The sequence below is a fragment of the Cucumis melo genome, chromosome 1 (genome assembly GCF_025177605.1).
Source record: "Cucumis melo cultivar AY chromosome 1, USDA_Cmelo_AY_1.0, whole genome shotgun sequence".
NCBI classification, from domain to species: Eukaryota; Viridiplantae; Streptophyta; class Magnoliopsida; order Cucurbitales; family Cucurbitaceae; genus Cucumis; species Cucumis melo.
Window position 1 is genome coordinate 2,042,176 of NC_066857.1, and position 27,748 is coordinate 2,069,923.

General features: G+C 32.5%; 4 protein-coding genes and 1 pseudogene across 5 annotated transcripts; 4 read left to right on the top strand and 1 right to left on the bottom strand.

The window, feature by feature from the left end:
* The first annotated feature begins 1,240 nt into the window (after positions 1–1,240).
* LOC103495450 (2-alkenal reductase (NADP(+)-dependent)-like) lies at positions 1,241–5,071 on the top strand (annotated as a pseudogene).
* A 440-nt stretch (positions 5,072–5,511) lies between these two features.
* Positions 5,512–10,168, top strand: LOC103495451 (2-alkenal reductase (NADP(+)-dependent)-like). Its single transcript, XM_008457017.3, has 5 exons — positions 5,512–5,903; positions 6,140–6,317; positions 6,835–7,001; positions 7,600–7,682; positions 9,498–10,168. The coding sequence occupies exons 1-5, from the start codon at positions 5,676–5,678 to the stop codon at positions 9,874–9,876; spliced, it is 1,035 nt and encodes a 344-aa protein (XP_008455239.1). The 5' UTR covers positions 5,512–5,675; the 3' UTR covers positions 9,877–10,168.
* A 623-nt stretch (positions 10,169–10,791) lies between these two features.
* Positions 10,792–13,851, top strand: LOC103495452 (2-alkenal reductase (NADP(+)-dependent)-like). The gene is made up of 5 exons (XM_008457018.2): positions 10,792–11,140; positions 11,394–11,571; positions 12,104–12,270; positions 12,860–12,942; positions 13,259–13,851. The coding sequence occupies exons 1-5, from the start codon at positions 10,916–10,918 to the stop codon at positions 13,635–13,637; spliced, it is 1,032 nt and encodes a 343-aa protein (XP_008455240.2). The 5' UTR covers positions 10,792–10,915; the 3' UTR covers positions 13,638–13,851.
* A 969-nt stretch (positions 13,852–14,820) lies between these two features.
* On the top strand, positions 14,821–18,523 carry LOC103495453 (2-alkenal reductase (NADP(+)-dependent)-like). 2 transcript variants are annotated; one of them, XM_008457019.3, is made up of 5 exons: positions 14,821–15,106; positions 15,249–15,426; positions 16,807–16,973; positions 17,499–17,581; positions 17,919–18,523. In XM_008457019.3, exons 1-5 carry the CDS (start codon positions 14,879–14,881, stop codon positions 18,295–18,297), a joined length of 1,035 nt encoding a protein of 344 aa, XP_008455241.2. In that variant the 5' UTR covers positions 14,821–14,878; the 3' UTR covers positions 18,298–18,523. The 2 variants fall into 2 exon arrangements, with proteins under 2 accessions (XP_008455241.2, XP_050940234.1); XM_051084277.1 differs by having other exon boundaries at positions 14,828–15,106; positions 17,499–17,714; positions 17,919–18,065.
* A 3,207-nt stretch (positions 18,524–21,730) lies between these two features.
* LOC103495454 (peroxidase 43) lies at positions 21,731–27,066 on the bottom strand. The gene is made up of 4 exons (XM_008457020.3): positions 26,712–27,066; positions 26,431–26,613; positions 26,128–26,290; positions 21,731–22,260 (listed from the first exon to the last, which is right to left on the bottom strand). The coding sequence occupies exons 1-4, from the start codon at positions 26,919–26,921 to the stop codon at positions 21,842–21,844; spliced, it is 975 nt and encodes a 324-aa protein (XP_008455242.1). The 5' UTR covers positions 26,922–27,066; the 3' UTR covers positions 21,731–21,841.
* Positions 27,067–27,748: the final 682 nt, after the last annotated feature.

Below are 27,748 nucleotides of genomic sequence, written 5' to 3' on the forward strand. Positions count from 1 at the left end.
ATTGTTGTTATTATTTAGAAATTAAGAGAGATTCTAGTCAACCTTGGAATGGTTGTCCTATGAATTTACAATTTTATCATTTTTCTTGATGATGCCTATTCATTCATACCCAAACATTCAAGATTAGTTATTTCTTTTGTTTATTGTTTTTCAATGGTCATTAAGATTACTATTATTGAATTGGTAAGTTTAAGTTTGATCTTCTACTTTGCCACTTTGTTATATTTTCATTTTGTTATGCTTTTTAAATAAAGCAAAACGAACTAGATATAACAAAACACACGGATAAGTTTTAACATTCGTTAGATTTGTAACAGCGTAGTTTTGTTATTTAAAGGGACAACAGTCGCATCATAATTTTGTTATTTTCGACTTCAATTCGTTAGAAATTTTTGTTATTATTATTATTATTATCATCATGTTCCTCACGAAAAATTGTCAAAATGTGCCAAAATGTGCTTATAAATTTTTATTTTGGACATGAAAGGTCAAGGAAGTGTGAGGCACTCCCATTACTCAATTCAATTAAATAATGTTTTTGAAATAAGTACATTAATTTAGCATTTTATATTTAATTAAATGTATATTTGAACTGTTTTATAATATGCTTTTCCAGAATTTCATTTCGATTAATTTTAACTTATATGATAGTCTAATTTATTATTTAAATCTAGTTCAAATAAATTAAATCTGCCCTATTATATAGTTTAAGTTTGCATCTTGAAACTCATTCAAAGTAACTTCATATTATAATGTATTTATATATATATCTTAAACAATATCATATACAGTCCATATGAACTATAACAATTTTAACATCTCCAGTTCTTCCAAAACTAAATAATCTTACTTTATGTGAGCTAGCTGAGAAACTTTATAAATCTATAGTTGTAAATTTAATATGAGATTAAGTAATTAAACTCTTAAAACTAATTAACGAGCATTCAATAAATATAAGGTATTCTACTGGATCAATGACTCTCAAGTAAACTAATTATTTAAAGTTGTGTCAAATCACCGTTATTCTTGTAATTACCTCTTATTTCTTAAGTATCATTAATCTTCTAATGAGCAATCTATTTGTGATACAATCATAAACAAAATCTGTCTAAAGAGGTCAAGGCTTCATTGTTCAATCACATAGTATCGTTAGGGGAATAACTTACCTATTTACTATAAAGGTGAGAGAAAAGGTTAATTTCATCTTATGTAGCTATTTTTCTGACTTCCTATTCGGTTTCATTTTCAAAATGTTAGGTTTATTGATTCAACAGCTTGGATCATTCTTACCCATCATATGTACATAGGAGTAGGAGTTCATAATTCCCTCATAATTGAGAACGGGTTGCACATGATCATCGTTTGAATTTTTAATCTATTAAGTCAAGTGTTACAAGGAGAGATTATATATTCTATTTATATACATATCTCTACCTAAACAATTTGGATCAAATGATTTGTAACATTTACAAAATGGATCATACTCATAGCATTACTCTAACAAGATATCAAACCTTATTCATATACTATAAATTACAAACGTCAACTTATTTGCGGAGCGGAAAATAGGGGGTAAAGTCAATGGCGGAAATCGGTGAGGAAGTGAAGAACAAGCAGGTGATTTTCCGGGATTATGTCAATGGCTTACCTAAGGAATCCGATTTCATCATTTCCACTGCTACCATCCGCTTGAAGCTTCCTCAAGGTTCAAATGGCGTTTTGCTCAAAACTCTCTATCTTTCTTGCGATCCCTTCATGCGAATGCTCATGGACAGTCAACCCTCCTCCTTCTCTTATTCACCTGGCTCTGTAATTACTCTCTCCCTCTTTTCTTTATTAAGAAATGAAACTTCGGATGCAGGAATTCAGTTTTATACTGAGATTGACCATTGAACTCTTTATAAGTTTTAGTCTAACTCTCTGACGGAAACGAACATTTTGGCAGTTACTATTTGGGTATGGAGTAGCTAAAGTTTTTGAGTCTGCCCACTCGGATTTCAATAAAGGTGACCTAGTTTGGGGAATGCTGAAATGGGAAGAATACTCTGTCGTTGAGGACCCTGAAAAATTCATCAAAATCCACCATACAGATGTCCCCCTCTCGTATTATACTGGAATTCTTGGTATTACTTTTCTGTGTAATGCCCTGAATTTTCAATTTACTATATATCACAGTGAATTTGGGATGATTTTGAGTATCGTTCTTTTAAGAAGAGTACTTGTTTCTGTTTTCTATAAGGAGTTTTGGGAGAAGTAGCATAAATAAGAGCATCTAGAATGGTTTTTAGAAAATTTACGGTCACTTTTGGTGAAGTTCGGAGAGTTATTCTTCTAAAAGTAATACCAAACTCATTATGTTTCCTATCTTAAGAGAAAAAATCATACCAAAGTCACTCTTATTCTTGTATTCTTAGTACTTCTGTGTCGTGTTTGTCACTTCATTTCTTTTTAAAACTTAGCAGTGAAATTTTGAAGTTTATGGATAAATAAGACGCTAAGCTGTACAGGAAAATAAATCTTGATAGTTCTGGCTTCTGAATAATTCACAACCTACCATTTGCATTGTTCCTTTTTTTTTGAGCTTTACATGGAGGCTGCAGCATTGCTGTATTGATGACGTAGCAGCTTGACTTGGACTTATAACTCCAAAGCAAAAGCAAGTAGCACTCTTATTGTCGAGTTTGATGTCTTTGGGATTTGGAACGATATTTTCCATACACATCTTGGCATTTTATTCCTAATTTGCAATACACATCTTGGCAGGATTCTTTACATCATGTACGATACTTTCTATTTGAGAAAGTGATAAATGTCAAGATTTGTTTTCTCATTGGTTGACGTTATATTTGGTAATTGATGTTTACAGGTATGCCTGGTATAACCGCTTATTTTGGGTTTCATGATATATGCTCTCCTAAGAAGGGAGAATATGTGTTTGTATCAGCAGCTTCTGGGGCAGTTGGTCAACTTGTTGGCCAATTAGCAAAGTTGATGGGTTGTTATGTTGTTGGGAGTGCTGGAAGCAGAGAGAAGGTGAGCCACTATGTTGTTAATTGTTAAAGCTTGCTTCCATATCCTCTTTCTCTCAATCATCTGTTTCTTTGACGAAATTCAGTTTCATGCAATTAGAAAATTGTTCAATCTTTCGCCTTTTCTTAATGAAAGTAGTCTTTTCTATAGAACAAAAAAGAGGATTTTGTGATATTTATTCATCTATGCAATTGTGCTGTTTATTATTTTCCTTTTTTTTTTATCAGTATTTGTTTCGTAGATATACATTTTTTTTTGTCTAATTTGGTTTCCTAATATAACATTTGTTTTGTTTTGGTCCATAAGCTTTTAATGTTTTTATTTTAATTCCTTTATTTTCAAATGGCGTGTTTTAGTTTTAGTTCATGAACTTTGCGTTTAATAGTTAAACTATAAATTCAGTCAATGTACTTATTTCAAGGTTAGGGGGTTAAACCGAGATAAGCATCCAAGTTTAGGTACTACTGTAAGATTTAAATCAAGTAGCACGGTTGTACTTTTGGTTTTTGAAAAGGGCCTTGTATTTTTAACATCGTTCTAATTTTCCAACCTATATTTTCTGATCTGTCAGCTCAGCTCATTAACATCCATTAATAATGGATTCTTATCCTCGCCAGATATTCTACTGAAATATCCATATCATGTCTTATATGTATGCCTGACATAGATTGAGCTGCTGAAAAACAAGTTTGGATTTGATGATGTTTTCAACTACAAGGAAGAACCCAATTTAAATGCAGCACTAAAGCGGTCAGTATCTCTCAGACTCTTACATGATCTACAACTTAGAAAGATTGATGGACCAATGGACTATTGTCTGAATAATAGGAAACTATAGCCCTTTCCTAATCATGATTCGGATGTATAGTTTAAGTCCCATTTGATAACCATTTGATTTATTTTTTTGTATTCGAAAAATGAACTTACTGATACTATTTCCATCCATAGGTTTTGATGTTTAGTTATCCACCTTTTACTCATGTTTTCGGAAACCAAGCAAAGTTTTAGGAACTAAGAAAAGTAGTTTTAAAAAACTTTGCATTTGTTTTTTAGAATTTAAACTCAAGTGCTTCTTTTACAAGGATAAGAACCATAATTGAAAATTTGTGGAAAAACAAACATAAATTTTAAAAATAAAAAAGTAAAAAATGAAGTCGAACAGGACTAAAGTATCTAACTTCACATCCTATTCATATTCTTGAAAATGGAACCCAATCTTTTCATGTTGTTTTGGTGGCAGATGCTTCCCTGAAGGTATAGATATTTACTTCGAAAACGTAGGAGGGAAAACACCTGATGCAGTGCTTTTAAACATGGCGACCTCATGGTCGTATTGCAGTATGTGGAATGATATCTCAATACAACCTCGATCAGATGGAGGGGGTGCATAATCTCATGCTTCTTGTACTTCAGCGGATCCGCATGGAAGGTTTCAGTGCTCCCGATTATTTCCCCCTTAATGCCAAGTTCTTAGAAGCAATGTTGCCCTATATCAGAGAAGGGAAGATAATCTATGTCGAGGACACGGTTCACGGCCTCGAGAGCGGCCCAGCAGCTTTGATTGGACTCTTCAGTGGTCGCAATATTGGGAAACAAGTAGTTTCCATCTCTACGGAATGATTCATATGTAATTGTTTCTTCCATCCATTCGGGTCTTGGGTGCTGTCTGTCTTGAAATGGAACGTGCATAAGAAATAAGCAGTTTCCATCACCACAGAAGCAGCCTAGGTACTTCATTACTATCATGTTGTTGCATATACTAAAAACAAGTTAGATGGTTGGATTGTACGATGCAAGTAGCATGCTTTTCGATGTGTACTTGCCGTTTACTTTCTCTCTCAAGTTATCTTATATTTACCAGTTTCGAATAAATTGTATTTAATGTTGTAATTGCAGTTTATCTAATCTTCATTACACACATTGCATATTCTATTGTATTATCTCCATCTTTCATATTTGATGGCTTATACATTAGTCAAGGATTCAATAAAATACAATGTAAATATGATATTAGCATTTTTTAGTTCTCGAATCCTCTTCACTAGTTCCTGTCTTCTTACTTCTCCTCTTTCACTATGCATTGTTAACAATCCAGTTCATTTGAGAAAGCACACCAGTAAGGATTAAATGACTTCGAATTTGGATGAAATTGCCATAAGTTTTGAATCCCTTAAATATCAAAGACTACTTTTTAGTTTTTATCTAAAAATAACTTTATAATATTTAAAAATCAATCAAATATACAAAACTATTCATAATGAATGTACGTATCACTAACATGCAACCATCATGCAAAAGAAAGAATGAAAGGATAAAAGGAGCAAGATCAAACAATGATTAACGAGAGTCGAAGGGCGACGTGGAAAATAGATAACAATCGGTAAGGATAATCAAAATGAAAATTGAAAATTATTTTGGTCATTTTATTATATATGAAGATTGAAACCCTAACCAATAATGGGTCATTATTTAAAATAGAAAGGGACATTTTTCAAAAAGAAGAAGTCAACAAGAAAAAGATCAAATATGTCATCCGTACAACTTTCCCGGTATCTTTTCCTTCTCACAGTTTGCTTTTCTTTTGTCCATTTCCTCAAATTCACCGGTTAGTTATCAGAGCGTGGAGTTAGTGGTGGGGAGTTGCAATGGCGGACATCGGAGAAGAAGTGAAGAACAAGCAGGTGATTTTCCGGGACTATGTTCGTGGTTTCCCTAAGGAATCCGATTTCATCATTACTAGTGCTACCATCCGCTTGAAGCTTCCTCAAGGTTCAAATGGCGTTTTGCTCAAAACTCTCTATCTTTCTTGCGATCCCTACATGCGCTGGTTCATGGAATGTCAATCCGCCCAGAATTCCTATTCTCCTGGCTCTGTAATTTACCTCTCTCTCGTTAATTACTTTACGTTTCAAATCAGCGCTTGCATAAATCATTCCGCGCCCCCTTTCCATTCATTTTTTTCATGGTTATGATGATAGTGAAGGAAAAATGTGTTTTTGTCGTAGCTTACAAAAGGGTAAATTAAGAAGTGGAAATTTCAGATGCAGGAAAATTAAATTTATAGTTATGTTTTTCGTTTATTTCTCTGATGGAAAGGAAACATTTACAGTTGATATATGGGTTTGGAGTTGCTAAAGTGTTGGAGTCTGCTCACTCGGGCTTCAGTGAAGGTGACCTAGTTTGGGGAACATTGAAATGGGAAGAATACTCTGTCGTGGAGGAGCCTGTAAAACTTATCAAAATCCAGCACACTGATGTGCCTCTCTCATACTACACTGGAATTCTTGGTATAATTTGTGTGTGTAATGACCTGGAGTTTCAATTTACTAAGGCCAGTTTGATATTCTTTTGATATCTGGTTTTTGTTTTTGAAAATGAAGCTATTTACGTATAATTTATGTGTAATTGGCTGAATTTTCCATTTCCTAAGGCGCCGTTTGATTTTATTGTTTCGTTTTAAATAATTCACCAGCTACTACATGCATTGTTGTTTTCTTGAGCTTAACATGGAGAATGCGGCATTTCTGTATGGATGATGTTGGAGTTTGCTTGGATTTATAACTCTAAAGCATGCATGTAGAACATAATATTTTCCATACACAACTTGGGATTGTTCTTTCCTATTTTTCCGCACTGTGAATCCCACAAGGCCATAACCATAAAGTAAAGAATGGGAGTTGTCTGCATGTTTTCATGGTGAAACATGATTATGCCTGCATCATACTTTCAATTTGTGAAAGTGATCAATGCAATAGTTTACTCAATCATTGAACCTTATATTTGATATACGATTAATCTTAACAGGTATGCCTGGGATAACTGCATATTTTGGATTTCATGATATATGCTCTCCCAAGAAGGGAGACTACGTGTATGTATCAGCAGCTTCTGGTGCAGTTGGTCAACTTGTTGGCCAGTTAGCAAAGTTGATGGGTTGTTATGTTGTTGGGAGTGCTGGAAGCAAAGAGAAGGTGAGCCACTGTTTTAAAGCTTGTTCCCATATCCTTTTTCTCCCAAGCATCCCAAGCATGAAATAAGGAGACCATCATACTCTGTTTAGGATTTTGTTATATTTAATTCATCTATGCAAATGTTCTGTTTATTATTTTTTCTTTATCAGTTTTTGATTGATAGATACACATTTTTTGTAGAACCTTAATTTGGTTTCTTAATCTTAATACTTGTTTCTTTTGGTCCATAAACTTTTAAGTCTTAAACCTTGTTTTATTTTATTTCCTTAAGTTTCAAATTGTTTATTTTAGTTTTAGTCGATCATCTTTGCATAAAAATTTTTAGTTAAGCTGTAAATTTAGTGAATCTTATTTCCAGGTTGGGGGGCACATTATAAGCATCAAAGTTTAGGAGCTACAGTATGATTTAAGTCAGATAGCATAGACCCCAGTTGTAGTTTTGAGTTTCGGAAAGAGCCTTATTCTTTTAAGAACTTTTAAGATTGTTTTAATTTTGCGACCGATACTTTCTGATCTGCAAGCTCTTTAATATTTATTAACAATGGATGTATTCTACTGAAATATCAAATCGTGCCTTATATGTGTATGCCCAACATAGATTGAGCTGCTGAAAAACAAGTTCGGATATGATGAGGTTTTCAACTACAAGGAAGAACAGGACTTAGATGCAGCACTAAAGCGGTTAGTATCTCTTAAAGTCTTCATAGACTTTTACATGATCTACATCATAAAAATATTGATGGATTGACGATTGTCTAGCATCTGTAGTCACTTTGAAATGAGAAGAATTTGTGTCGTGGCAAAATCTTTTGGATCAAACAAAATCTGTAGAATAATTGATCAAGAACTACTAAAACTAGGTAGGAAATAGCATGAGACCCATAAGGATCCTGCGTTTTTCTTTTCAACTTAGATGGCTAGATTCAACTTAGCGTTTTTCTATTCCTAAGGTTGATTACGTAATGTGATAGACATAGGACAAATGCCATAAACGCAATTAAAAATTATGTATGCAATTGTCACGATTACTGATTACCAAAGCATACATGAGCAATCCACACTATGAACAACTAATTTGTTACATTAATTAAACACACATTGCACGAATTCAAGCAAGCAGTAGAAAACAGTATGTTAGACCTCCAATCCTTCACACTTATAAAAGAAGGGGCAAGAAGGGGAATTCACAAAATAGTTCATTTGGGGAGCTGATTGGAGAGGAAGGAAGTACCTGAGGGCCCACTTGGTTTGTTGGTATAAATAGGGACTGTTTTTGGGATTGCTGAAAGGAGGTATCTTTTGTTAAAAGCTGCCCTAAGCTTTTAGGAGAGAGGCTTCTGGTCTTCTCGAAGGAGCTGGGTTTATTTTCATCTTTATTCTGTATTTTGCTTTCCTTTGTCTTCATCTTGTTTTGTATGTTGGCTTGTAGAATTCTTGGTTGGTATTGCAATATATTGTAGTAGAGTGCTGCCTCTATTTTGCCATTGTTGGGATTTCTCAGTTTCAGGTTGAACTCATTGAAGAGTCCTAACACAATAATTCAGTAAAAGTTAAGAAACCCATATGCATTCAGTTCAAAATCTCACAAAATCGATAAGTTAAATCCAACAAACCTCTAAATCAGTGTTTCAGGCCTAGTCGAGCATCGAATCTCGATTGCAAACGCCTAAATAATCAATTATAGACCAAAATCAAGTAAAATTCATGGGTTTTGGCCAAACTTGGTCACAACCGAAAACTAAAAGCCTCTAAAATCTCCACAAACTGAGCTAAAAATAAAAGGGCATACCTATACTCTTTGTGAGAGTGTCGAGATGCTTGCAGTGTTGGCCCCTACACTTTGCTGTGTCAAGAGGCATTGCACATCATTTTCACCTGAGAGTTTCGAAAGACTTGGCCTGTCTTTCGACGACGTGTAGTGTTAATCTTGAGCCGTTTCAATGCTATAGGCAGGGACATTTTGGCTTTTTAGCTCCTTTAAGCTCCAATTGCTTGAATAAGCTTCCAAATCCTTCAATTTAACTCTGGTTCATCGTAAATGCTCTCAAATGCACCTTCTGCTTGATTTCCTATAAATAACACATTTTAAAACGTGAAAAAAAACTTACACCAACAAGAAATATTGGATATAAGATAGTTCGTTTGTGAAGCTATCACCTTTTCCTATTTATTTGGTTTGAGGTACCGTTTATAATCATGTGGTTTTCTTTTTTATTTTCTGGAAATGAAGGTTGTAAATACTACATCTACCTGTAGATTGTTATCCATCTTCTATACTCATGTTATTAAAAACCAAGCTAAGTAACAAAAACTAAAAAAGTATTTAAAATCTTGTACTTGTTTAGAATTTATCTTGGAATTCAAGTGCATCTTTGATAAAGATAACAACCATAATTCAAAATTTGTGAGAAAACAAACATAAACTTTAAAAACAGAAAACTAAAAATGATATCATTTCATAAATGCAAGAATCTTTCCATGTTATTTTCGTGGCAGGTGCTTCCCTGAAGGTATAGATATTTACTTCGAGAACGTAGGTGGGAAGATGCTTGATGCAGTGCTTTTAAACATGAGACCTCATGGTCGGATTGCAGTATGTGGAATGATATCTCAATATAACCTCGATCAGTCGGAGGGCGTGCATAATCTCTTGCGTCTTGTAGTTCAGCGGATCCGAATGGAAGGTTTCGGTGCTCCGGATTATTTCCACCTTAATGCCAAGTTCTTGGAAGCAATGCTGCCTTATATCAGAGAAGGGAAGATAAGCTATGTCGAAGACACAGTTCATGGCCTCGAGAGCGGCCCAGCAGCTTTAATTGGACTCTTTAGTGGTCGCAATGTTGGGAAACAAGTAGTTGCCATCTCTACAGAATGATTCGTATGTAATTATTTCTCCCATCCATTCGGGTCTTGGGTGCTGCCTGTCTTGAAATGGAGCATGTATAAGAAATAAGCAGTTTCCATCACCACAGAGCAGCCTAGGTGCTTCATTACTATCATGTTGTTGCATATACTAATAATAAGACAGATGGTTGGATTCTACGACGTAAGCAGTATGTTTTTCGATGTGTACTTACCATTTACTTTTTTTCTCGAGTTATCTTATACTTACTATCTTTATTATAATTTAGTTCGATGTTTCAAATAAATTGTGTTTATTGTTGTAATTACACTGTACCTAACCTGTCATTTCACACATTGTATATTCTATTGTATTATGTCCATCTTTCATATATTTGATGGCCTATACGTTAGTCGAGGATTCAATGAAATACAATGTAAATATGAGATTAGCATTCTTTACTTCTCCAATCCCATTCACTATTCTTGTTTTTTTTTTTTACTTCTCCTCATTGTTCATCGTTCAATTCACTTGAGAAAGCACATTGGTTAGGGTTAAATAACTTTGAATTTAGATGTGATTGTAATAGGTTTTGAATCCCTTTAATATCCAAGACTATTTTTTTAGTTATTTCTTGAAATAACTTTACAATATTTAAAAATCAAGAAGATAATTCTTCGTTTCAAATGTAAAAAACTGTCTATAGTTAATGTACACATCACTAACATGCAACCATCATATAGAAGAAAAGAATAAAAGGATGGAGAGAGCAAGATCAAACAATGACTAACGAGAGTTGAACGACGATATGAAAATAGATAATGAATGACGATATGAAAATACAAAATTTATTTTAAATGACAAAATATCATAGATATTAGTCTATCTTTATCTGCCAAAGATGAACTTTAATATTTTTAAGAGTCATTATTCAAAAAGAAAAAATCAAACAATGTGTCATCCGTACAACTTTACCGGTTTCTTTTCCCTTCTAGAGTTGTCTTTCTTTTGGCCATTGCCTCAATCTCACCGGTTAGTTACCATAGCGAGGAGTTAGTGGCGGAGAGTTGCAATGGCGAACATCGGAGAAGTGAAGAACAAGCAGGTGATTTTCCGGGACTATGTTCGTGGTTTCCCTAAGGAATCCGATTTCATCATTACTAGTGCTACCATCCGCATGAAGCTTCCTCAAGGTTCAAATGGCGTTTTGCTCAAAACTCTCTATCTTTCTTGCGATCCCTACATGCGCTTGCTCATGGAATCTCAATCCGCCCCGACTTCCTATTCTCCTGGCTCTGTAATTTACCTCTCTCTCGTTAATTACTTTACATTTCAAATCAGCGCTTGCATAAATCATTCCGCCCCCTTCCATACATTTTTTTCATGGTTATGATGATAGTGAAGGAAAAATGTGTTTGTGTCGTAGCTTACAAAAGGGTAAATTAAGAAGTGGAAACTTCAAATGCAGGAAAATGAAATTTATAGTTATGATGAACATTGAACTCTTGTGTTTTTCGTTCATTTGTCTGATGGAAAGGAAACATTTACAGTTGCTATTTGGGTTTGGAGTTGCTAAAGTGTTGGAGTCTGCCCACGCGGACTTCAATGAAGGTGACCTAGTTTGGGGAACAATGAAATGGGAAGAATACTCTGTTGTGGAGGAGCCTGGAAAACTTATCAAAATCCAGCACACTGATGTGCCTCTCTCATACTACACTGGAATTCTTGGTATAATTTCTGTGTGTAATGACCTGGAGTTTCAATTTACTAAGGCCAGTTTGATATTCTTTTGATATTTGGTTTTTATTTTTGAAAATGAAGCTATTCTTGGTATATTTTATGTGTAATTGGCTGAATTTTCCATTTTCTAAGGCGCCATTTGATAACAGTTTGATTTTAGTGTTTCGTTTTAAATAATTCACCAGCTACTACATGCATTGTTTTTTTCTTGAGCTTAACAAGGAGAATGCGGCATTTCTATATAGATGATATTGGAGCTTGCTTGGATTTATAGCTCTAAAGAATGCAAGTAGAACATAATATTTTCCATACACAACTTGGCATTGTTCTTTCCTATTTTGCCGCACTGTGAATCCCATAAGGCCATAACCATAAAGTAAAGGATGTGAGTTGTCTGTATGTTTTCATGGTGAAACATGATTCTTTGCCTGCATCATACTTTCAGTTTGTGAAAGTGATAAATGTCAATAGTGTACTCTTTCGTTGGACGTTAAATTTGATATACGATTAATCTTAACAGGTATGCCTGGGATAACTGCATATTTTGGATTTCATGATGTATGCTCTCCCAAGAAGGGAGAATATGTGTTTGTATCAGCAGCTTCTGGTGCAGTTGGTCAACTTGTTGGCCAGTTAGCAAAGTTGATGGGTTGTTATGTTGTTGGGAGTGCTGGAAGCAGAGAGAAGGTGAGCAACTGTTTTAAAGCTTGTTCCTATATTCTTTTTCTCCCAAGCATCCACTTCTTTAGTGAAATTCAATTTCATGCAATAAGAAAACCATCATTCTCTGTTTAGGATTTTGTTATATCTGCAAATGTTATGTTTATTATTTTTTCTTTATCAGTTTTTGATTGATGGATATACATTTTTTGTAGAACCTTAATTTGGTTTCTTAATCTTAATACTTGTTTTGTTTTGGTCCATGAACTTTTAAGTCTTAAACCTTGTTTAAGTTTCAAATTGTTAATTTTAGTTTTAGTCGATCATCTTGGCATAAAAATTATTAGTTAAACTGTAAGTTTAGTGAATCTTATTTCCAGGTTGGGGGGGCACAATATAAGCATCAAAGTTAGGAACTACAGTAAGATTTAAGTCAGGTAGCGCAGACCACAGTTGTAGTTTTGAGTTTCGGAAAGAGCCTTATTCTTTTAAGAACTTATAAGATTGTTTTAATTTTGCAACCGATACTTTCTGATCTGCAAACCCTTTATATCTATTAACATATCAATTTCTACTGACATATCAATTTCTTGTCTTATATGTATGCCCAACATAGATTGAGCTGCTGAAAAACAAGTTCGGATTTGATGAGGTTTTCAACTACAAGGAAGAACAGGACTTAGATGCAGCACTAAAGCGGTTAGTATCTCTTAAAGTCTTCATAGACTTTTACATGATCTACATCATAAAAATATCGATGGATTGACGATTGTCTAGCATCTGTTAGTCACTTTGAAATGAGAAGAAAACCTAGCTAAGTTTCAAAAACTAAAAATGCATTTAAAATCTTGTATTTGTTTTTAGAATTTAACTTGAAATTCAAGTGCATCTTTGATAAAGATAACAACCATAATTAAAAATTTGTTAGAAAACAAACATAAACTTTAAAAACAGAACTAAAAATCACATCATTTCATAAATGTAATCTTATCTTTGCATGTTATTTTCGTGGCAGGTGCTTCCCTGAAGGTATAGATATTTACTTCGAGAATGTAGGTGGGAAGATGCTTGATGCAGTGCTTTTAAACATGAGACCTCATGGTCGGATTGCAGTATGTGGAATGATATCTCAATACAACCTTGATCAGTCGGAGGGCGTGCATAATCTCTTGCATCTTGTACTTCAGCGGATCCGAATGGAAGGTTTCAGTGCTCCTGATTATTTCCACCTTAATGCCAAGTTCTTGGAAGCAATGTTGCCTAATATCAGAGAAGGGAAGATAAGCTATGTGGAGGACACAGTTCATGGCCTCGAGAGTGGCCCAGCAGCTTTAATTGGACTCTTCAGTGGTCTCAATGTTGGGAAACAAGTAGTTGCCATCTCCACAGAATGATTCTGCTGCCTGTTGTTTCTTCAGTAATCCTTCCTTCCTTCCATTTGGATCTGCTCTTGATTGTATATAAGAAATAAGTAGTTTCCATCACCACAAAGCAGCCCAAGTAATTTTTATTATCATGTTGCAGAATGTACTAAGAATAAGACATATGGTTGGATCGTATGATGCAGCTGTGGGTATTAAACAATGTAATGTGCTTTCCTTTTAGTCAGTTGCTTATTTTTCAGGAAATTGATGCAACTTGGGAGATTGTTGTGAGAGCGTAGGTGGGTTTGGGAGTGTCAAAATCACTTCCCTTTGAAATAAATATGTTTGCCAAGAAAATAAAAAAATCGCTCTAAATTGATTTGTGACGTATCACTGGCCAAGTGATTTTTGTTTTAGTGATTGAGTGGAAATTTTAGAACTCTTATTGTCCCAAATTTAAGAAGAAATTTAAGTTGAGGAGCCTTTTTCATTAGTTTCATATGGAAAGGGAACTAGCACGGTGCATGAAATTGACAATTCGTTACTTGATCAGGATTTCATGCTTCAATTCTTGAAGCTTCTTTATTGAAATTACTATTGAATGTGAAATAGAAAGTCGATGATTGGGTTTATCTAAAGTTTATGACTGTATTGCCAATTGTCCTCTGGCTAAACATGCTCACTTGAACCTCGCTCTACGATTTATTGGGTCGTTGAAGAAATACTTGTTTTTGGCTTGTGATCTATTGACTTACCTTACCACAATACTTGGTATTCATCTTGTTTTCATAAACTATTGGTTTCAATTTATCGGTTATTCTCATTTCACCGGTGACCATCGCTTTAGAGGCATCATTGGCAACTTACTCAATTTCTTGACTTGATCAAGCCTCAATTTCCTAACTATTATCGTGAGGATGATACGGTGTTTTGACATGCAGATAATGATAGACTCTATGAGTAAGTTAATATTGGTAAGCATAGGAAAACCTTAATTTCCTAACTATTATCTTGAGAATGATATGGTGTTTTGACGTGTAGGTAATGATAGACTCCATGAGTAAGTTAATACTAGTAAGCCTAGGCACACAAATACAAAATTTCTAAAAATATTTATAAAATTCAGTAAATTTGACAGGTATATTTTGTAAATGTTTTTGTTTATTTTATTATATTTGAATTTTTTTTTTTTTTAAAAAATCATTTCATAGCTACGATGACGCTTAGGCGCTATCAAATTTGGCCCGTTGACTGCCAATAGGAAAGGTGCAATGGCGCAGATCGGCGACGAAGTGAAGAATAAGCAGGTGATTTTCCGAGACTATGTCAATGGTTTCCCAAAGGAATCCGATTTCATCATTACCAGTGCTACCATCCGCTTGAAGCTTCCTCAAGATTCAAATGGCCTTTTGCTCAAAACACTCTATCTTTCTTGCGATCCCTTCATGCGAATGCTCATGAAGAATCAACCCTCTCCGTTTTCTTACTCCCCTGGCTCTGTAATCTATCTCTCTCTCTCTCTCTTTTCTTTACTAAGAAAAAGAAACTTCAGATGCAGGAAAATCAGTTTTATACTGAGATTGACCGTTGAACTCTTAAAGATTTCAGTCTAATTCTCTTCTGCAAACGAAAATTTTGCAGTTAGTATTTGGGTATGGAGTAGCCAAAGTTTTGGAGTCTGGCCACTCGGATTTCAATGAAGGTGACCTCGTTTGGGGAATGTTGAAATGGGAAGAATACTCTGTTCTGGAGGATCCTGGAAAACTCATCAAAATCCACCATACTGATGTCCCCCTCTCATATTATACTGGAATTCTTGGTATAATTTCTCTGTTTAATGGCCTAACGTTTCAGTTTGCTAAATATTATTGTGAATTTGTGATGATTTTAGGAATAGTTCTTAGTACATTTTGCCATTTTGTGTGAGAAGTAGCTTAACTAAGAGCTCTTACTGTCTCTTTTGGTGAAGTTTGGAGAGTTCTTTCAAGTGACAAAAAGCCATTTCCACCTTTCTAAAATTCATACCAAACTCACTCTTATTTGACACTTCATGTTTTTTCCCCTAATCTTTGCAGTGAGTTTTTCAATTTTATAGATAGGAAGGTCTGTTTGGTTGATAATACTGATTCTGTTTTATATTTCTAAATTTATTGAGTTCAACCTATGTCGATTTAGTAGAGAAGTCGAATTCTATAATCCAAATAGTTCCAATTTTGAAGACTGACATTTTTTTTAATGTTTTTATTGTATATAGAATTTAAATTTTACATCCTAAAGGCAGAATTATGTTAAATACGTATACGAATATTTAGAAATACAAAATATCATGTTATAAAATCAAATAACCTTTTAATATAATATGCAATATGTGAATAAAATTATGAGTATGTAACATTCTTATAAAAAATTGTAGTATGTAACTTATATATTACATATAATAATTACATAAATATTTTAGGTTAAATTATTAATTTAGTCTTTATGGTTTAAAAAAAGATAGAATTTAGTCATTAAGGTTTAAAATTAGAACGTAGTCTCTTTGGTTTGATTTCATAGAAAATAGTCTCGTTCGTAAGGGACTATTTAGGAAGGTTTTTCAAACCACGACGACTATGTATGAAGTTTTATCAAATTATAGGGACTAAAACCCTTAATTACTTTCTCCAAACTAAAAGGACTAAATTTGCAATTGAACCAATTTTTTAAGTATGAATTAGATTCATTAATAAAAACTTGTTGTCATCTAAATCTTAATAGATAAGTAAATATATAGTATCAAACACATTTAAGTATTTTTTAAAATTAGGATCCAATTTTTGAATCGATCACCAAACACATATCTAGAAACATAAAACACAACTTTTTTTTTTTATTAAATCTTTTGTTTTCAAATTTTTGTTTTCAGATTCTCTACCAAACAGGTCTTTAAATACGGATATTTGTCAATAATTCACTTCCTACCATTTGGATAGTTGTTTTTCTTGAGCGCTTTACATGGAGGCTGCTGCATTCCTAATGTGCTACTCTATGAAGTCCATAACCAAAAAAGTAAAGGATGAGGATTGTCTGGGTGTTTACATGGGGAAATACGATTCGTTGCATGTATGGTGCATTTATATTCTATTTGAGAAAGTGATGAATGTCGAGTAGTTTTCTCATTGATTGAACGCTATATTTGGTATTTAATTAATCTTTACAGGTATGCCTGGTATAACTGCCTATTTTGGATTTCATGATGTATGCTCTCCCAAGAAGGGGGAATATGTATTTGTATCAGCAGCTTCTGGTGCAGTTGGTCAAATTGTTGGCCAATTAGCAAAGTTGATGGGTTGTTATGTTGTTGGGAGTGCTGGAAGCAGAGAAAAGGTGAGCCACTGTCTTAAAGGTTGTTTCCATATCCTCTTTTCTCCCAAGCTGTTTCCTTGCAAAATTTAGTTTCATGCAATAAGAAAACTGTTCATTCTCCGTTTAAGGTTTTGTGATATTTATTCATCTAGGAAAAATGTTCGTTTCATCAGTATTTGATGATATACGCTTTTTGTTGATTTTTCTTTTTGGTCCATAAATTTTTAACATTTTTATTTTAGTTCCTTAAGTTTCAAATTGTGGATTTTAGTTTTACTTCACTAACTTCACATTATTTGTTAAACTATTAAATTTAGTGATTATACTTATTTCAAGGTTAGAGGGTATAACGAGATAAGCATTGAAGTTTTGGAACTAGAGTAAGATTTAAATCAGTAATACAATTGTGGTTTCGACTCTTGAAAAGTGCCTGATATTTTTAAGATTATTTTAGTTTTGCTACCAATACTTTCTGATCTATAAGCTCATTAACGTCAATTGACAATGGACTCTTATTCTCTATGGCATATATGTATGCCGATATAGATTGAGCTGCTGAAAAACACGTTTGGATTTGATGAGGTTTTCAACTACAAGGAAGAACCTGACTTAAATGCAGCGCTAAAGCGGTTAGTATATCTGATAGACTACATAATCTACATCATAAAAACATTGATGAACCGATGGACTACACCTCTGATGGCAAACAATGGTCGTTGAGTACTCGAGATTCATAATAATTTGACTTCTTGTTTTCGAAAAGTAAGCTTTTAAATACTATTTCCACCCATAGGTTTGACTAGGAATTCATATTGTTGAGACCATGATTGAAAATTGCTAGAAAATAGACAAAGTTTTAAAAGTAGAAAACTGAACGAAATCATTGAACGGGGCCTCGAGTGTTTTTCACATTCAATTCATAATCTCGTAAATGAACCTCATCTTTTCATATTGTTTTTGTGGCAGATGCTTCCCTGATGGTATAGATATTTACTTCGAAAATGTAGGAGGGAAGACGCTGGATGCAGTGCTTTTAAACATGAGACTTCATGGTCGGATTGCAGTATGTGGCATGATATCTCAATACAACCTTGATCAGACGGAAGGTGTGCATAACCTCATGCGTCTTGTAACTCAGCGGATCCGCATGGAAGGCTTCATTGCTAATGATTATTTCCATCTTAATGCCAAGTTCCTAGAAGAAATTTTGCCTTATATCAGAGAAGGGAAAATAAGCTATGTTGAGGACACGGTTCATGGTCTCGAGAATGGCCCAGCAGCTTTGATTGGACTCTTTAGTGGTCGTAATGTAGGGAAACAAGTAGTTTCCATCTCCAAAGAATGATTCTAAGTAGTTTCTGTTCGTTTACTACCTTGCCGTAGAATATACTGAAAATAAGGCTGATGGTTGGATTGTGTTGACATTTGAGATCTTTAAATGATTTCTTGTTTGTTTCTTAAATTTCTTGGTCCGATTCAATTCAACTATTAAGGTGAATTTTCATCACATTTGTATTATCAACAACATTTTTTTACTTCAATAAAAAAGTTTATTGATTCGTTGGATGTCACTCTTGTTTTCCATTTTTCACTCTTAGTTTACCAAATACTTAAAATTTTCATTATTGCTTCTGCAAGTTTCATTTCTTCTATCGATTTCATTTTTTCAACAGTGTGCAATGCAGTTGTGTCTTTTCTTGTATTATCGTTTACCTTCAAATGACAAATTTAAGATTAAGGGTGTAAATGCCAAGGTAGAAGAGAATTAGAACAATCTATTCTATTCATTGAATATATTTATGTAAACACCCTTCCACCAGAGTGGCTATATATTACTAAGTTCGCAGAAGTACATATGCACCCGTTCGAGGGTGTGAAGAGCTTTCCTTGTGATAACTTTCATGAGATATCTTAGGCCAAAATTACACATACCAAAGCAAATAGAAACTGATGCTTAAATTGAGGATGTAGAGATCAGATATGATACGGTAGATTCAATAGCTATTGATATTTGTGCTTTAATGATGTAGAGACCTCTAGTTTCTTGTCCTTTACCAATAGTCCTCTCTTCGTTAGAATCTTGAAATAAGCAATAATTAGGGTAAAAGAAGGCAACAAGTTCCTAAACATGACCTTTAACGACGTTAACACAACAAACTCCATCTTTTGAATTTGATTACTGAGTATTGGAATAACCTTTGGAGGTATTTGATCAATCCCCTATGTTACCTCTATCGTCATTTGTGCACCCAACTAATGAGATGCTTGAACTAGATCTTTGGCCATATCATATTAGAGTTAGGTAATTTCGATGTTTGGGATCCCTGAAGGGATGAGCAGTGTCAAAAAGTAGTGACAAAAACATACCACACTCGCAACGAGATGATAATTAAGGATAGTGGGAGAACATAGGTGCAAATTGACTTCCTAAAACGCATTGGAATTTTTAATGGATTTACTTTTTCCGTATAAAACCTTTTCCAAATTTTCGTGTATAAGTTGACCGATGAACAAATATTTTATCTACTAAATGATTAATTTTTAAGTCAAGGCAGAATTTCATTCTTTTGAGATCTTTTATTTTAAATTCTTTCTTAAGATATTTTATTGCCTTTAAAAACTTTTTGAAAATTTTGATTATATTTAAGTTGTCAACATATATAGTTATAATAACAAATTTTGACTGTGATTTCTTTATTAAAAACACACAAACATATTAGACTGAATCCTTCTTTCAACAAATATTCACCCAAGCGATTATACTACATTTTTTATGATTGTTTTAATCATATATTAACCTCTATAACTTTATTGAATATAGTCTGCGTGAACTTTAACTTAAATGTTTCAGATATTGTAAATCCTTCCGAAATTCTCACCGAAATGTCATTATTAAGAAATCAAAATATAAATATCTTGTGGTCACATGTAGAAGATGCATATCCAAATTTTTTTACACAGTCAGACCAATTAAATATCTTATAAGTGTAGCTGTATCCACCACTAAAGAATACGTATCTTCATAATTATCAATACCAAGTTTTCGTGAAAAACACTATGCGACAAGTCTTGTTTTATACATTGTGGCCTTATTGTTTTCATTTCTTATTCTCACAAATACTTCTTTTTCTCACAAATACTCATTTGTATTTCACAAGTTTGACACATTCTGGTGTTTGAACTATTGGTCTAAAAAATCTCATGTTTTGTAATTGAGCTCGATTCTGTCACAATTGCTTCTTTCCACTTAGGCCAATTGTTTCTATGTTGACATTTCTCTACAATTTTTAGTTTAGAATCCTCATTTTTAGATATAATATCAAGATCAACATCATATGCAAAAATGTTATCGATAACGACATTAGTCTGATTGTCTTTTTCTTGTCCTCACATAGGTTATTGAAATCTCTTTACATCTTTAGGTATTTCATATGTGTTGACCTCATAGTTAATATTAAAAAGCTTAATAATTATTTGTGGGCACAATTCCTTTTTAAATCCGCGATTTGTTTTATCCCTCTTATTATCTAATTCAACCAAAAATCCAAATTTCGATGAAATCGAAGTGATATATTATCAATTGAACTATACCCGGGTTAGTATGTTATAAATTTACGTAATTTTTAAGTTTACCAGAACCTAATGACAATGTTATTGCCAACGAATTTTATTAATTAGAATCCATTGGAACATTTATTTTTGGTGGGATTAAAGAGGTTATTTATTGCATTGGGTTAAAGTACATTGATGATACATACCAATCATATTAATGAACCCAACAAAATAAAATAGGAGTGTAGTGTAATGTTATATAGAAAAAAGAAAAAAAAAATAGTGTATAAATTAAAGAGTAATCAAAATCAAATAGTATCTTTCTCCCTTGAAATACAATGGTTATTTAATATTTTTCTTAGTACAATACAAGCTTCTTTAAGAATATGATACGTTTAAATACTTATTCATATACTTCCAAGAATTTTGTTTGATTTTAGCATATGTATCAAATTTCTAATTTTAGTTTAAGTATTTTAAAACATAGTTCAAAATTTTAGGAAACTCGTAAAAATGATAAAATTGATAAAATATAGTAAAATTTTAGATTATCGTTGTTGTATATATGTTCAATAATTCAATAAATGCATAAGAGAAAATTTTCACCTCTAGTTGGAGCGAAAATTCATTAGAGGGTTAAAATTACCGCATACCATATGAGTTTAGAATTAAAACCGATGAAATTAAAAGTTTATAATTCCAAATTAACACAATCAAACGTGTTTAGGGTGAAAGTTGATTTTTTTTTCTTTATTCTCCTAATTTATAAATTTCCAAAACATATTTTTTTTCAACTAACTATATAACAACAACAACATAATGTAACACACTAACATATAAATTATTGATTATATCACATATATATAATTTGATTGAAACAAATTAAAATACCAAGAGATACCATAATAGCAAAGTACAAAAAAAAAAAAACAATCTCATTTCTAAATCCAAAAATCACAACAAGACAATCCTTAATCTTAAATAAGATTATTCAAGCCTTAATCAATAATCATTAAAGAGTCAAAGATTTACACATTCAAATCAAACTAGGAACATATACTTTGTATCATCACCCATTTTCAACTATATATTAATAATAACCCCAATCCTAACAACTCTAAATTCAAACCAAAAGGGTAAAAAAAAAAAAAAAAAAAAAGCACAAATAATTCTTTTTTAAGAAAAAGAAAATACTTACAAAACACATATACCCCAACTTCATCATATGATCACAGATAAAATTCTCCCCATTTTAGAATAAAATTATATAATCAACATGCATGCATGCATTAGTAACTCAAAATTATGAATAATAATAACAACAATTTACCATACCCTTAGTTAAAAGCAGAACAAACCCTTCGAATCTCTCCTTGAGAGCCAGTTTTAGTCCCAATCTGCCCCATTCTCAAAATGGAGTTGATAAAATCACGTTGAAATGAGGGGCCAAGAATGGGGGAAAGAGGGCTAAAGTACGAGTCCATGATGGCTCGGGTCGATGGGTCGTCGTTTAGACTAGCATCGGAGGCGAGGACGGCAAAGCCGTTTCTTATGTTTTGAAGAATGCTGATGTCGAATTTGCCCGGACTGCCACGGTCGATGCCAAGTCGGACATTCACGTCGCCATTTCTAGGACATTGCGACTGTAGCTCCGGTAGCAGCGCCGGGTTTATGCTCGGGTCCGACCCCCCGCCCGGGAAGCTGTAGAGGCGATTTGTCATGAAGAAGCATGCGGTGGTTCCGATTGTGTGGGCAGCTGCGGGCGTTTAATTTAGAGAAGATTATATGATAGAAAATGAACTTTTTTTTCCCTAAGATTCTATGACACTATGTAAAAAGAAAAGTAACGAAGGATGAGTACATTAAAGATGTAATCTAAATATTACATATTAGGTTAAAAACACACCTTGGACCAACTTAATTTAGAATCGCATTTTCTAATTTAAATGTCTACTTGACTCTTGAACTATGCTAGTATAAATATTGTATCTAACCTAGGCGTCGAGAGTTATCCTCGTTATTTTGATTTTAGATACCCAACTCTACCCAACGGCAATATAAGCCGTTGAGTAAACATACAATAACCTTCGATGCGGTTGGTAATTGAAGAAACAATATCTTCCGACAATTCTTGTTTCCACAGAAAGATTCTCTTTTTCTTATAATAATAATTAGAGTTCAAGAGAGATTATCTATATCAAATAATAATTTTATTAAGTTTACAAATTCGAGGCATACAAATAACACAATAATATTAAATTTCTAATAATTAAGTTAAAACACCAATTAAATAATTACAACAACATGAAATTTCAAGGTTAAAATTAAACACAAAAGATTAAAAAACAAAACAAACTTTTAGGACTTAAAAGCTATGCTAAAGTGGAAAAAAATTAGTTGTTAATAAATTACTCAAATCAGTTTCTAAATTTTAATAAATCACCCTTAGTTCTGGTTACTTATTATTGAAGTTAATGGTTTAATTTATTCACAAATTTAAATTACAAAAACAATCATATATCATTCATTAAATAGTCATTTTAATGAAGGTTACATTTGAATTTAACCAGACACAAATTCTCAACTTTGAACTTAATTAAGCATGATGGTAAAGGTGTGAAGAATAATTCTCAAACACAAACTTTATAAAGCTATAATATGCCTTAGTTAAAATGCACAAATCTCCTAACCTAATTAATAAATGTGTGTAAAGAGAGAGACAAAAAGTGGATAAAGTGGCTTAATCCTATATGTATGTATGTATATGTATGTATAGTCACGAGACGTGTCGTACAAGAGTAAGTAATTAATTTAAACATTTCCTACTATCATTACATTATATATATATATATATATATATATATATATATATATATATATATATATATGGTGAAAATTAAATTATTATTATTGTTAAAAAAAAAAAAAGACATGTCTCAGAACAAACAAGACGAATGTTTATCAATTTATGTCACTTGGAGATTCGGGACATCTAAGATTGGCCTTTCCAAGAGGCAACTTTTCAAGTTGTTTTTTTATTACATTTTTGGGTTTGTCCCAAGTCTAAGCTACATTGACATTTAGCAAAAGAAAACACACAACAAAGAACAAAAAATCTGACAACCTTATGTTTCAAGAAATTAGCTAAATGTAAATCCGTGATTGATTTGGAGAATCCCATGTGACATTGAATAACAGCTGTTTTTCTTTCTTTGTTTCTTTATTATTATTATTATTATTATTTTCATTTAGTTATATTATTATATATGGTTAGTACTAAGGTGAGGATGACTCAAATTTTGGCAAGTGGGATTGGGTTTAAACTTTAAATTAAATTGTGAAGGAAAAAGATATGGTGGGCTTTGCATATTATTGCAATATTCACAAATATCTTGCCCCTTTTATCAACCCTAGCTCTTTCACAACTTTATGCAATTAGATGTACATATAATTAATTTATTTTATCTTTCAATTTTCTAAATAGTTTTGAGTGGTTTAGAAGAAAAGAAAACAACTTCTCTTCTCAATGAACATGACATTACATGCATTAATTACTTGTAAACATTGGTTTTTCAAAAACTTGGAAAAGAAAAAAAGAGATCAAATTTTTATTGTATTCTCCTTCAATTTGTTTTAATATAGTAATATTTGGGTGTAACTTGATGATCATTTTCATATGTAAATTATGATTGAAAACTAGCTTGGATGGATGGTAGAATTAATAATATATCCAAATAACTTTTGAATTTACGAATATTCTATTATTTGTCAATGTTACTGTTATTAATTTTTCATTAATAATTTAACAAAAACATTGAAAATGTTTCAAAACTCATCTCTTTATGGATTGCACAGCACATGGCTTTAAATGTTGGCTATGGAATTAAACACCTACTCATCAAATAAATTAATATAGAGAGAAGGCTTTCTCAAGTGTTTAAAAATAGTAGGTATGGTATAAATTAATTATTAACAATAATCCTCAGAATTGTGTTTTTATAGTCAAGGGTAAAAACAAAATATTTGAAATAGTTAGATCAACTCATCAATTTAGTTCAAACGACCCAAATTAAATCAATTTTTCAAAGAGGAAAGAACACAATAAGGATTAAAATGAAATCTAATATCTATATCTTTAAAAATTAGTTTGAGTTTAATTCAAATAACTATTTAGGTTTTTTAAAAAATAAACTTATAATACTATATACTTTTATCTATAATTTTTCTTACAAACATTTAAATATCCAAACCGAATTTTAGCTATTAATTAAAATAATTTTTAAAAACTTTAGCCAAATTATCAAATGGGGTTTATATTTTTCTCTAAGTCGTTCGCATCATCGATTTTAAATCTAACATTTAAATTTTAAACATATATATTTTTGTTGAAAGATCAAACCATAAAATTTTAAAAGTTTAAAAACCGACAAAAAAAAAAGAAAAGAAGAAAGAAGAATAAAATAAACCATAATTAGTTTAAAAGAAAAGGCATGTTTTGATTAAATTAAACATAATATAATTGTGATAATTCTTAAATGGTATGATATCTTAGGTAAATGATGAATAGTTTAGATCAATCCCTATTCCTAAATGTAATAACTTATTAAAGCACATAAAAGTAGGAAATGTGAATCATCCATTCCCTTTCAAAGTACATTATGTGATGGTGCCCATTTGGATGGTCCTATTGACCTTTGGGAAAATTAGTTTCACATCTCAAATTATATATATATATATATATATATACACACACACATACATATATCCTGCAGTTGGACCTAACATGGCTTCCCAATCATAAATGGAAAAGTAGGTTTTGGTTTTGCCATTTATGTGCCCTCTTCAATGTTTACAAGTTTGACAAACCTAGTCTTTTTTTTTTTTTTTTTTCCTTCCCAAAATTTATATTCTTTATCAAAATTATGGCAAAATGAGGAAAAAAAAAAAAGAAAATCTAATATAAATTCAAGACTAATGAAGTAATTTTTTAGTACACAATTAAGTTTAGTCTTAGGCTATAGTTAGCCCCCATCTTACCCTTTCCTTTACATTAAAAAGAGATGAATTTGATAACTTTTTATTGCCAAACAACACCCAATTAAGTATTTACTTTCTTTAAAAAATATAATTCATGTCATTCTCCTTCCTCTGTCAAAATTAAAACTATATTAAAAATCGTGAAAACATTTTTAAGTTACGAAAAGAAATAGATTATTTAACTATACCCGTAATTAATACTACGGTTCTACTTACTATTTTTATTTATAATTTATCACATCATTATTAATTAATAAACTAGGGGACTTCAAATTATTATTTTTTAGATTCTACCTATCATACCAATGAATAGAGGTAGTATATTTTCCTAAGAGATTAACCTAGCTAGGTTAAGTTGATTCAATAACCTCAGTGATCAGGGAATATTATGTGTATATATTTCTTTTTTCCAATAGAGGAGTAATGAAAAAAGAAAAGGATAGATATGGATGATGATGATGATGATGATGATTATTGAATGAGGTAGGGAAAGTAAACTCATTTGTGTTGGCTTTCCAACCACCTTAATATCACCAAACGTGCATGAGAGAGAGAGAAAGAAATGAGTGTATGTGTGTGTGTGTACCTGTTAGTAAAACCAAGTCCTTTTCATTCATCCCTTTCTCTGCAAATTTCCTCTTCAAAACGTCAATTGAATCACTCACATCCGGCAGCTCACTCGCCAGAGATACATCCGAAACTCTACCGTCTCTCCGTCCGGTTGGAATATCGTAGTCCGGCCCATTTGCCTGTCATAATTCTCCAACTATTCAAAAACTAAGTAATACTTAGGTGCATCGGGTAAGAGTTTAATTCAATGAATGTTAATGTACTTCGAGGTTCAAGAAGTTCGTGGTTCAAATTACGTAAAACAAAAATAATTTATTACCGAAACAATGGCATCTCTAGCAGCCATAGCTACGATATCAGCACAAGAAACAATTCCAGGACATCGTGTTTCCAGTTCTCTCTTGGCTCTTTCTATTACATCAAACCCCCGCACTCCTTGATGCCCGAAAGCAAGTTTCTCAGACCTTGCCCCATTGTCGACCAAGATCGAACCATCGCAACCCTGTTAATCAAGTTATTGCATGATAATTTGTTTGGATTGGATTGATTTTCAAAAGAAGTATTAGTCAGGAATAAGTGCGCATTTTCTGGAGAGTTTACCTCTACAAAGCAATCGTGAAAATGGAGGCGGAGCAATACAGCAGCCATGGTGGCATCATTTCGAATGGCGTCGTTCACAACGGAACGAACGATGGATTTGGCGTTAGGACAAGATTGAGCATAGAATCCAAATTGCAATTGGCCTTGAGAAATGGAAGCAAAGCAACCAAGGAATAACAAGAGATTGAGAAGAACCATCAACTTAGCCATGGATTTGTAGAGAAAAGAAAGTTTTGTTTTTTTTTTTTTATTTAATCAATGGTGAGGGTGAGAGGCTAAAACATAAGATATAAGAAGTAATTAATATATGAAGAAAGGAAAAAAGGGAAATTTTTTGAAATAGAGAGAATTTGTAAAGAAAGAGACGTAATGTCTTAAAATAAATAGAGAGAGGAAGTTGACAGATTTGAGAATTTAAAGGCATTCGAAAGCTGTCATTGTAAGTATTGCATGAGAGAGAGATTTGTCATTTTGTTAATTAATTTTATTTCTCATCATCTAACCCTTATAAAAATTTAATCATTTAATTACTAATTCATCTATAATTAATTATATCCCTACCCTCTTAATTTGCCTTACTAATTTAATTCCAATGCGTTTTCAATAATCTAATTCCAATTTTACTCATTTAAGAGAGGGTAATGGAAGAACCCTCTGATTACTCCACTTCCCCACCTAGGATTATTGCTTTTAAAATCCTACCCTACTCTTTTCTCTTTTCTTTTCTTACCATTTCTTTTTATATGCAAGAAGATCAGAAACAAACAATCACAATCCTAACATACTAACCTTATCAGAAGAACAAGAAAAAGTCAACCAATAATAATAATAAAAATAAAAAAAATTTAAAGATCAAGTGAAAACCACACCATAAAGATATCCATGAGAAGCCAAGATACGAGCCATACTATTCAAATCTCGATAAATAAAACGAAAAATAACGTTAGTAAGAGCACACATGCCAAATCCCAAATTTTCATAATCAAATCACGAACCTTAATTAATTCATAAGAGGGATGGTTGTTAATTAATAAAAA

Coding starts and splice junctions, on each gene's coding strand:
- LOC103495451 (XM_008457017.3), top strand. CDS start 5,676: ATGGCGGACATCGGAGAAGAAGTGAAGAACAAGCAGGTGATTTTCCGG. Junction 6,318..6,834: donor ATACTACACTGGAATTCTTG/GTATAATTTGTG, acceptor TAATCTTAACAG/GTATGCCTGGGATAACTGCA. Junction 7,002..7,599: donor GTGCTGGAAGCAAAGAGAAG/GTGAGCCACTGT, acceptor TGCCCAACATAG/ATTGAGCTGCTGAAAAACAA.
- LOC103495452 (XM_008457018.2), top strand. CDS start 10,916: ATGGCGAACATCGGAGAAGTGAAGAACAAGCAGGTGATTTTCCGGGAC. Junction 11,572..12,103: donor ATACTACACTGGAATTCTTG/GTATAATTTCTG, acceptor TAATCTTAACAG/GTATGCCTGGGATAACTGCA. Junction 12,943..13,258: donor TTAGATGCAGCACTAAAGCG/GTTAGTATCTCT, acceptor TTTTCGTGGCAG/GTGCTTCCCTGAAGGTATAG.
- LOC103495453 (XM_008457019.3), top strand. CDS start 14,879: ATGGCGCAGATCGGCGACGAAGTGAAGAATAAGCAGGTGATTTTCCGA. Junction 16,974..17,498: donor GTGCTGGAAGCAGAGAAAAG/GTGAGCCACTGT, acceptor ATGCCGATATAG/ATTGAGCTGCTGAAAAACAC. Junction 17,582..17,918: donor TTAAATGCAGCGCTAAAGCG/GTTAGTATATCT, acceptor TTTTTGTGGCAG/ATGCTTCCCTGATGGTATAG.
- LOC103495454 (XM_008457020.3), bottom strand. CDS start 26,921: ATGGCTAAGTTGATGGTTCTTCTCAATCTCTTGTTATTCCTTGGTTGC. Junction 26,614..26,711: donor TTCACGATTGCTTTGTAGAG/GTAAACTCTCCA, acceptor CTTGATTAACAG/GGTTGCGATGGTTCGATCTT. Junction 22,261..26,127: donor GGACTTGGTTTTACTAACAG/GTACACACACAC, acceptor AAACGCCCGCAG/CTGCCCACACAATCGGAACC.